Source organism: Salvelinus sp. IW2-2015, unplaced genomic scaffold (genome assembly GCF_002910315.2).
Source record: "Salvelinus sp. IW2-2015 unplaced genomic scaffold, ASM291031v2 Un_scaffold2755, whole genome shotgun sequence".
Taxonomy (NCBI): domain Eukaryota; kingdom Metazoa; phylum Chordata; class Actinopteri; order Salmoniformes; family Salmonidae; genus Salvelinus; species Salvelinus sp. IW2-2015.
In genome coordinates this window covers 51671-63248 of record NW_019944058.1, presented here as the reverse complement: position 1 = coordinate 63248, position 11578 = coordinate 51671, and the positions used below count along the sequence as shown (strand labels likewise).

The 11578-nt window shown below is 44.4% G+C and overlaps 1 protein-coding gene across 1 annotated transcript in view; it reads right to left on the bottom strand.

Annotated features, from left to right (window-relative positions):
• Positions 1 to 11578, bottom strand: part of LOC112074679 (dedicator of cytokinesis protein 2-like) — a 49840-nt gene that overhangs the window by 13250 nt on the left and 25012 nt on the right. Inside the window, 3 exon segments of the mRNA XM_070440623.1 lie at positions 10179 to 10279; positions 10632 to 10721; positions 10827 to 10924. Coding sequence (XP_070296724.1) covers positions 10179 to 10279; positions 10632 to 10721; positions 10827 to 10924 — 289 coding nt within the window.

Genomic DNA, 11578 nt, shown 5'->3' with positions numbered 1-11578 from the left:
CGTGGGCAACGACCCTAAGCTGCACCTATAACATGCTCCATTCACCAAACAGTGGAACAACAACACTACTTGGCCTAAACATGCTCCATTCACACAAGTGGGACAACGAACTAACTCTGCCCTAAACATGCTCCATTCACCACAGTGGAAAACAACACTAACTCTGCCCTAAAATGTATTAGGGATATCACCACAGTGGAACAACAACACTAACTCTGGCTAAACATGCTCCATTCACCACCATGGAGCAACGACACTAAAGGAGGGAGGAGAGAGACATGTGGAGGGATGGAGGGAGGATATTTTTTTTATATATTTTTTTATTTTACCGTTATTTTACCAGGTAAGTTGACTGAGAACACATTCTCATTTGCAGCAACGACCTGGGGAATAGTTACAGGGGAGAGGAGGGGGATGAATGAGCCAATTGTAAACTGGGGATTATTAGGTGACCGTGATGGTTGAGGGCCAGATTGGGAATTTAGCCAGGACACGGGGTTAACACCCTACTCTTACGATAAGTGCCATGGATTTTTAATGACCTCAGAGAGTCAGGACACCGTTTAACGTCACATCCGAAAGACGGCACCTACACAGAGCATGGTCCCCAACACTGCCCTGGGGCATGGGATTTGTTTAGACCAGAGGAAAGAGTGCTGTACTGGCCTCCAACACCACTTCACAGCAGCACTGGTCTCCCATCCAGGGATGACCAGGACCAACTGCTTAGCTTCAGAAGCAAGCCAGCAGTGGTATGCAGGGTGGTATGCTGCTGGATGAGAGACATTGTGTAGGGATGGAAGAAGGGGGAGGTGGGAGGAGGGATGGATGGAGGGGAAGAATGAAAGACATGTAAGGGCATGAAGGAGGGAGGGAGGCCAAGTGTAGGGCATGGGAGGGAGGGAGGGAGGGCATTTGTAGGGCATGGAGGGAGGGGGGGAGACATGTGTAGGAGAAAACAGATGGATAAATAAAGACTCACGACTGAAGCAGAAACCAGATGGATAAATAAAGACCATGACAAGCGAAAACAGATGGTCATAAAGATCACAACTGAGCAAAAAAGATGGATAAATAAAGATCACAAGAAGCAGAAACAGATGGATAAATAAAGACTCATGACAGAAGCAGAAAAAGATGGATAAATAAAGACTCACAACTGAAGCAGAAAACAGATGGATAAATAAAGACTCAATGAAGCAGAAAACAGATGGATAAATAGACGCACAACTGAAGCAGAAAACAGATGGATAAATAAAGACTCATGACAGAAGCAGAAAACAGATGGATAAATAAGAGACTCACAACTGAAGCAGAAAACAGATGGATAAATAAAGACTCAATGACAGAAGCAGAAAACAGATGGATAAATAAAGACTCAGATGACAGAAGCAGAAAACAGATGGATAAATAAAGACTCACAACTGAAGCAGAAAACAGATGGATAAATAAAGACTCATGAAGAAGCAGAAAACAGATGGATAAATAAAGACTCATGACAGAAGCAGAAAACAGATGGATAAATAAAGACTACAACTGAAGCAGAAAACAGATGATAAATAAAGATCATGACAGAAGCAGAAAACAGATGGATAAATAAAGACTCTGACAGAAGCAGAAACAGATGGATAAATAAGGCTCACGACTGAAGCAGAAAAGAAGGATAAATAAAGACTCACGACTGAAGCAGAAAACAAATGGATAAATAAAGACTCATGACTGAAGCAGAAAACAGATGGATAAATAAAGACTCATGACAGAAGCAGAAAACAGATGGATAAATAAAGGCTCATGACTGAAGCAGAACAAGATGGATAAATAAAGGCTCACGATGAAGCAGAAAACAGATGGATAAATAAAGACTCACGACTGAAGCAGAAAACAGATGGATAAATAAGAACTCACGACTGAAGCAAAAAGTTATGGAAGAGAAAGAAAGTGAAACAGAACGGTGAAAGCAGGTTAAAGGAGAGATAAATCTAATATATTGTTCTTTTATTAAATCAGAGTTCTCTTATAGAATTTGAGAAACTTCTGATTCAAACTAATAAATCTTACATGTTGCCCACTAATCATTGATGAGTTTAGGACATGAATGATCATACAGATTCACCTACAGTATAGTTATGCTCTCTCTTGAATACTGATTCTGCACTAGTGTTTACAAGGGGAGAAAGAGAGAGAGACTAGAGAGTAGCATTGGGTATTTTAGAGCTAAGACTCAGTGAGCCCAGTTTGATTATTCTGGCCAGCCTTCAGTAAAGTACGAAGGTCAAGTAATTCGCCTTATGCTGGTTTCTAAGCCCATAGACTTCTACTGCAGCCCTACAGGCACACAGTATTCACACTGGCACCTGGTGGCTGATTCATGCATTATATGCTGACCATACCACTCGGGTCGCATGCACGAGAGCTGCAAAATAAATTTACACATAAACTCAGCAAAAAAAGAAATGTCCCTTTTTCAGGACCCTGTCTTTCAAAGATAATTGGGAAAAATCCAAATAACTTCACAGATCTTTATTGTAAAGGGTTTAAAAACTGTTTCCCATGCTTGTTCAATGAATCATAAACAATTAATGGACATGCACCTGTGGAACGGTCATTATGACACTAACAGCTTACAGACGGTAGGCAATTAAGGTCACAGTTATAAAAACTTAAGACACTAAAGAGGCCTTTCTACTGACTCTGAAAAACACCAAAAGAAAGATGCCCAGGGTCCCTGCTCATCTGCGTGAACGTGCCTTAGGCATGCTGCAAGGAGGCATGAGGACTGCAGATGTGGCCAGGGCAATAAATTGCAATGTCCGTGCTGTGAGACGCCTAAGACAGCGCTACAGGGAGACAGGATGGACAGCTGATCGTCCTCGCAGTGGCACACCACGTGTAACAACACCTGCACAGGATCGGTACATCCGAACATCACACCTGCGGGACAGGTACAGGATGGCAACAACAACTGCCCGAGTTACACCAGGAACGTACAATCCCTCCATCAGTGCTAAGACTGTCCGCAATAGGCTGGACTGAGGGCTTGTAGGCCTGTTGTAAAGCAGACAGGACTGGCAAAAAAGTGCTCTTCACGGACGAGTCGCGGTTTGTCTCACCAAGGGTGATGGTCGGATTCRCGTTTATCGTCGAAGGAATAAGCATTACACCGAGGCCTGTACTCTGGAGCGGGAACGATTTGGAGGTGGAGGGTCCGTCAYGGTCTGGGGCAGTGTGTCACAGCATCATCGGACTGAGCTTGTTGTCATTGCAGGCAATCTCAGCGCTGTGCATTACAGAGAAGACATCCTCCTCCCTCATGTGGTACCCTTCCTGCAAGCTCATCCTGACATGACCCTCCAGCATGACAATGCCAACAGCCATACTGCTCAAATCACTGCTCTGTGCGTGATTTCCTGCAAGACAGGAATGTCAGTGCTCTGCCATGGCCAGCGAAGAGCCCAGATCTCAATCCCATTGAGCATGTCTGGGACCTATTGGATCGGAGGGTGAGGGCTAGGGACATTCCCCGCAGAAATGTCTGGGAACTTGCAGGTGCCTTGGTGGAAGAATGGGGTAACATTTCACAGCAATAACTGGCAAATCTGGTGCAGTCCATGAGGAGGAAATGCACTGCAGTACTTTTAATGTAGCTGGTGGCCACACCAGATACTGACTGTTACTTTTGATTTGACCCCCCCCCCCCCTTTGCTCAGGGACACATTATTTCCATTTCTGTTAGTCATATGTCTGTGGAACTTGTTCAGTTTTTTCCTCAGTTGTTGAATCTTGTTATGTTCATACAAATATTTACACATGTTAATCTTAGGGCTAGGTCCCTTTTTTCTCAAATTCCACCTGACTGACATGGCCAAAGTAAACTGTCTGTTGCTCAGGCCCTGAAGCCAGGATATGCATAAAATTGATACCATTGGAAAGAAACACTTTGAAGTTTGTAGAAATGTTAAAATAACGTAGGAGACTATAACACAATAGATATGGTAGGAGAAAATCCAAAGAAAAACCAACCAGAATATTTTCTTTGAGAGCGACCATGCTCTTACAATGGAAAATTTATTCTAGATCCTAACATGCAAATCCTATGGATTCCACAGGGTGTCAGCAGGGTATGTTCAAGGTTTCAGGCTTGAAACTTCCAAAACAAATAAGAAATATCAGTTTTAGTACAGGGACACAGTCTTGGAAATTCGTGTTTGGGCGCGATGAAGACAAGACGCACCTGCTAAAATCGGTTTCCTATTGAACATACTTCTTTCCGTAAGAAATATTATAGTTTAATTACATTTTAGGGTATCTGAGAAGTAAATAGAAACGTATTTTGACTTGATGAAACAAAGGTAGATTCTGGGATTCCTTTCTCTGCATGTTGAACAAGTGGATTACTCAAATCGCTGGCGCCAACTAAACTGATTGTTTGGGGATATAAAGAAGGATTTTATCTAACAAAACGACACATGTTATAGCTGGGACCCTTTGGATGACAAATCAGAGGAAAATTTTCAAAAAGTAAGTGAATATTTAATCGCTATTTGTGAATTTAAGAAACCTGTGCCGGCGGAAAAATATTTTGATGTGGGGCGCCGTTCTCAAACAATCGCATGGCATGCTTTCGCTATAATGGCTACTGTAAATCGGACAGTGCAGTTAGATTAACAAGAATTTAAGCTTTCAACCGATATAAGACACTTGTATGTACCTACAGTTGAAGTCGGAAGTTTACATACACCTAGGTTGGAGACATTAAAACTCGTTTTTCAACCATTTTTCAACCATTATTCTATATCGTATTAAATAGTTTTCCCTCATCAATCTACACACAATACCTGTTAATGCAAAGCAAAAAAAGTTTTTTAGACATTTTTGAAATAACATAATTAATCTGAAATAACATAAGTGTTCAGACCCTTTACTCAGTACTTTGTTGAAGCACCTTTGGCAACGAATACAGCATTGAGTCTTCTTGGGTATGAGGCTACAGGAGTTACTCCCATCCCATCCCATCTACACTTCCGGCGCCGACCGAGATGGCCGCCTCGCTTCGCGTTCCTAGGAAACTATGCAGTATTTTGTTGTTTTATGTGTTATTCTTTACATTGGTACCCCAGGTAATCTTAGGTTTCATTACATACAGTCGGGAGGAACTACTGAATATAAGAGCAACGTCAACTCACCATCGTTACAACCAGGAATATGACTCTCCCGAAGCGGATCTGGTGTTTTGCCTTCCACCCAATACAATGGATCTGATCCCAGCCGGTGACCCTAAACAACGACGCAGAAAAAGGGGTAAACGAGGCGGTCTCCTGGTCAGGCTTCGGAGACGGGCACATCGCGCTCCACTCCCTAGCATACTACTCGCCAATGTCCAGTCTCTTGACAATAAGGTTGATGAAATCCGAGCACGGGTAACATTCCAGAGAGACATCAGGGATTGAAACGTTCTTTGCTTCACGGAAACATGGCTAACTCAAGGGACGCTAACGGAGTCGGTGCAGCCAGTGGTTCTTCGCATGGGCGAAAGAAAACATCTTTTCTGGTAAGAGAGGGGGCGGGGGTGTATGCCTTATGATCAACAAGACGTGGTGTGATCATAACAACATACAGGAACTCAAGTCCTTCTGTCCCCAGATTTAGAATTCCTCACAATCAAATGTCGACCGCATTATCTACCAAGGGAATTCTCTTCGATTATAATCACAGCCGTATATATCCAAGCAGACACATCGATGGCCCTGCAACGAATTTTATCTGACTCTTTGTAAACTGGAAACACACATGAGGCTGCATTCATCGTAGCTGGGGATTTACCAAGGCTAATCTGAAAACAAAACTCCTAAATTCTATCAGCATATCGATTGTGCTACCAGGGCTGGTAAAACCTTGGATCATTGTTATACTAACTTCCGCGACGCATATAAGGCCCTCCCCCGAAGCTCCTTTCGGAGAAGCTGAACACGAGACTCCATTTTGTTGCTTCCCGCTACAAACAGAAACTAAAACAACAAGCTCCCTCCCTCAGGTCTGTTCAACCGTGGTCCGACCAATCTGATTCCACGCTTCACGACTGCTTCGATCACGTGGATTGGGATATGTTCCGCATTGCGTCCAACAACAATATTGACGAATACGCTGATTTCGGTGAGCAAGTTCATTAGAAAGTGCATTGACGATGTCGTACCCACAGCAACGATTAAAATTCCCAAAAGAAACCGTGGATTGATGGCGCATTCGCGTGAAACTGAAAGCGCGAACCACTGCTTTTAACCAGGGCAAGGTGACTGGAAACATGACCGAATACAAACAGTGTAGCTATTCCCTCCGCAAGGCAATCAAACAAGCTAAGTCCAGTATAGAGACAAAGTAGAGTGCAATTCAACAGCTCAGACACAAGAGGTATGTGGCAGGGTCTACAGTCAATACGGATTACAAAAGAAAACCAGCCCCGTCGCGCGACCAGGATGTCTTGCTCCCAGACAGACTAAATAACTTTTTTGCTCGCTTTGAGGACAATACAGTGCACTGACAGGGCCCGCTACCAAAACCTGCGGGCTCTCCTTCACTGCAGCAGAAGAGTAAAACATTTAAACGTGTTAACCTCGCAAGGCTGCAGCCCAGACGGATTCCAGCCGGTCCTCAGAGCAGGCAGACCAGCTGGCTGGTGTGTTTAAGGACATATTCAATCAATCCTTATCCCAGTCTGCTGTTCCCACATGCTTCAAGAGGGCATTGTTCCTGTTCCCAAGAAAGCTAAGGTAACTGAGCTAAACGACTACCGCCCCGTAGCACTCTATTCCGTCATCATGAAGTGCTTTGAGAGACTAGTCAAGGACCATATCACCTCCACCCTACCTGACACCCTAGACCCACTACAATTTGCTTACGACCCAATAGGTCCACAGACGACGCAATCGCCAACCACACTGCACACTGCCCTAACCCATTGGGACGGGAATACCTATGTGAGAATGCTGTTCATCGACTACAGCTCAGCATTTAACACCATAGTATCCTCAAACTCGTCATCAAGCTCGAGACCCTGGGTCTCGACCGCCCTGTGCAACTGGGTCCTGGACTTCCTGAGGGCGCGCCTCAGGTGGTGAGGTAGGTAACAACATTCCACCCCGCTGATCCTCAACACCTGGGGCCCACAAGGGTGCGGTTCTGAGCCCTCTCCTGTACTCCTGTTCACCACGACTGCTTGGCCATGCACGCCTCCAACTCAATCATCAAGTTTGCGACGACACTACAGTGGTAGGCTTGTATTACCAACACAGACGAGGCGGCCTAAAGGGAGGAGGTGAGGGCTCGGAGTGTGGTGTCAGGAAAATACTCTCTCCAGTCAAAAAATAGGAATGATTGTGATTCGGAAACAGCAGAGGGAGCACCCCCCTATCCACATCGACGGGACAGTAGTGGAGAAGGTGGAAAGTTTTAAGTTCCTCGGTGTACACATCACGGACAAACTGAATTGGTCCACAGCGCCTCTTCAACCTCAGGAGGCTGAAGAAATTATGTAAAAATGTATCACTAGCCACTTTAAACAATGCCACTTAATATAATGTTTACATACCCTACATTACTCATCTCATATGTATATGTATATACTGTACTGTATATCATCCACTGCATCTTGCCATCTTTATGTAATACATGTATCACTAACCACTTTAAACTATGCCACTTTATGTTTACATACCCTACATTACTCATCTCATATGTATAGACTGTACACTATACCATCTACTGCATCTTAACTATGCCGTTCTGTACCATCACTCATTCATATATCTTTATATACATATTCTTTATCCCTTTACACTTGTGTGTATAAGGTAGTAGTTGTGGAATTGTTAGGTTAGATTACTTGTTGGTTATAACTGCATTGTCGGAACTAGAAGCACAAGCATTTCACTACACTCGCATTAACATCTGCTAACCATGTGTATGTGACAAATAAAATTTGATTTGATTTGTTCTCTGCAGATCCTCTCAAGCTCTGTCAGGTTAGATGGGGAGCGTTTCTACACAGCTATTTCCAGGTCTCTCCAGAGATGTTTGATCGAAATCAAGTCCGGGCTCCGGCTGGGCCACTCAAGGACATTGAGAGACTTGTCCCGAAGCCACACCTGCGTTGTCTTGGCTGTGTGCTTAGGGTCGTTGTCCTGGTAGAAGGTAAACCCAGTCTGGGGTCCTGAGCGCTCTGGAGCACATTTTCATCAAAGATCGCTCTGTACTTTTCTACCTTCATCTTTGCCTTGATCCTTCAGTCCCTGCTGCTGTAAAACATCCCGACAGCATGATGCTGCCACCACCGAGCTTCACCATAGGGACGGTGCCTGGTTTTCTCAAGACGTGACGCTTGGCATTCAGGCCTAATAGTTCAATCTTGGTTTTATCAGACCAAAGAATCTTGTTTCTCATGGTCTGAGAGACTTTAGGTGCCTTTTGGCAAACTCCAAGCGGGCTGTCATGTGCCTTTTACTGAGGAGTGGCTCCCGTCTGGCCACTCTACCATAAAGGCCTGATTGTGGAGTGCTGCAGAGATGGTTGTCCTTCTGGAAGGTTCTCCCATCTCCACAGAGGAACTCTGGAGCTCTGTCAGTGTGAACATCGTATTCTTGGTCACCACCCTGACCTTGGCCCTTCTCCCCCGATTGCTCTAGGAAGAGTCTGTGTGGTTCCAAACTTCTTACATTTAAAAATGATGTAGGCCACTGTGTTCTTGGGGACCTTCAATGTTGCAGACATTTTTTGGTACCCTTCCCCAGATCTGTGCCTCAACACAATCCTGTCTCGGGGCTCTACGGACAATTACTTTGACCTCATGGCCTGGTTTTTACTCTGACATGCACTGTCAAATGTGAGACCTTATATAGACAGGTGTGTGCTTTTCCAAATCATGTCCAATCATTTGAATTTACCACAGGTGGACTTCAATCAAGTTGTAGAAACATCTCAAGGATGATCAATGGAAACAGGATGCACCTGAGCTCAATTTCGAGTACCATGGCAAAGGGCTTGAATAATTACATAAATAAGGTATTTCTGTTTTAGAAGTATTTATAGATTTGCAAAAATGTCTAAAAAACTGTTTTTGCTTTGTCATTATGGGGCATTGTGTGTAGATTGCTGAGAATGAAAAAAAAAAAATTATCCATTTTAGAATACGATTATTGTGAATATGCAATTTCCCTAATAATCCTTTACTCGCGCTAAAGAGGGAGGCTTGTGCTACTGGTGCTGCCACTTGTGCAGATCAAATATACAGCAGGAACTCTGATTCAGCCTGTTTGCATGTCCTAACAATTAGAAAGATTGCTCATAAATACATGTTTTAATTGGCGTTGCTTACCTTGAATTTGACCTTACACCGATTAAGATAAGCAGAGTAAAGTGTTCACATGACTATTGCCATACTCGGCCTACTGCCATAATCAGTTTAAAATGGAATTATTACTGTGCATGTAAACATACCATACCCTACCTGAATCCAGCACCATCATGAGGCCTACATCATCTGTCATCATAATGCTAATGATGACACACGTCATTCAAAAGTGGAAAATCAATGTGTTCATCATCTCCTGTGGAAATCTCATTATGAGTCTGACATGTTGAGTCATTATCAATACAGCTTACTGCTTTAACTACACCGTCTTACTAGGAATGTGAAAGAGATGGCATTTCCAAGGAAATTGGAAATGCAATACATTTTTATTACGATGATGGCATTAAAGTCTTCATCAGGCTGCTTCTAAGACAATAAGACAGTGAGACAGACAGACAGAAAGACAGACAGATAAACAGACAGGAAGAGGAGGAGTTGGACACAGGAAGAGAAGAGGTGCTGGACACCGGAAGAGGAGGGGTTGGACACAGGAAGAGGAGGAGTTGGACACCGGAAGAGGGGGAGTTGGACACCGGAGGAGGAGGGGTTGGACACCGGAAGAGGAGGAGCTGGACACGGGAAGAGGAGGAGTTGGACACGGGAAGAGGAGGAGTTGGACACCGGAAGATGAGGGGTTGGACACGGGAAGGGGAGGAGTTGGACACAGGAAGAGGAGGGGTTGGACACCGGACGAGGAGGGGTTGGACACAGGAAGAGGAGGGGTTGCACACCGGACGAGGAGGGGTTGGACACCGGACGAGGAGGAAGTAGTACTGACTTGTAGGCCAGCGTGGCGCTGAAGTGCTGTTTAATGTAGGCCTCCAACACCGTGTTAAAATGCTGGAACTTCCTGTCTGCTATCAGACCAATGATGTAGATCTGAGACAGAGAGAGCGAGAGGTAGAGAGAGCGAGAGAGAGGTAGAGAGAGAGTAGTAGAGAGAGCGAGAGGGGGAGAGAGAGATAAAGAGAGAGAGGGGAGGAGAGGAGAGGAAGGGGTAACAGTTGTATTTGATATGGTGAGAGAGCTGGCCTCATTGGTACAAAGACACACAGACAAGCAACAGACAGACATACAGACATGTTTATTCAGAGTGAGAATAACAGAGGCATATGGATAGAGATCGACAGACAGCCACATGCAGAAACTGACTGACAGACAGAGAACAGAGCAGGTACAAGAGTGACAGAGAATATAAGAGAGAGACATGAACACACACACACTCACTCACCAGGGCGTCGAACACTAGGATGTCGTAGTCGTCAGTCTGGGAGTGTTCCATCATGATGGTGAACAGAGCATCCAGAGTGTCCTGGAGAAACTAGGAGGGGAAGAGAAGCCATGAGATGACACACACACAAACAGTAGACAGACACACACACACACAAACAGTACACACACACACACACACGCAGTACACACACACCTTGACAACTTCCTCTCCGTCGATGATCTTGAGTTTCTCCAGGTTTTCTTTGAGGAGCTCAGGACGAGTCCTCCATTTCAGTAGACCCAGCAAGCCCACTGAGAAGGGGAAAGACAACAATCCATCAATCCACAAGTCTATCCATCCTTTAATCCACATATCTATCCATCCATCCATCAATCCACTTATCCATCCATCCATCCATCAATCCACATATCCATCCATTAATCCATCCATCTATCCATCAATCCATCCATCATACCACACATCTATCTATCCATCCATCCATCCATCCATCCATCCATCCATCCATCCATCCATCCATCCATCCATCCATCCATCCATCCATCCATCCATCCATCCATCAATCCATCCATAAATCCACATATCCATCAATCCATCAATCAATAAAGTTGAATCAATCAAAGTGCAATACAGAAACAGCCTAAAACCACAAACAGCAAGCAATGCAGATGTAGAAACACGGTGGCTAGGAAAAACTCCCTAGAAAGACAGGAACCTAGGAAGAAGAGAGAGGAACCAGGTTATGAGGGGTGGTCTGCCATCCTCTGGATGTGCCAGGTGGATATTATAAGAGAACAAAGCCATCCATCAATCCATCCATCCATCAATAAATCAATCCACATATCCATCCATCCACAAATCCATCAATCCACATATACATCCATTCATCCATCCATCCATCAATCCATCCATCCACATATCCATCCATCCACATATCCATCCATCCA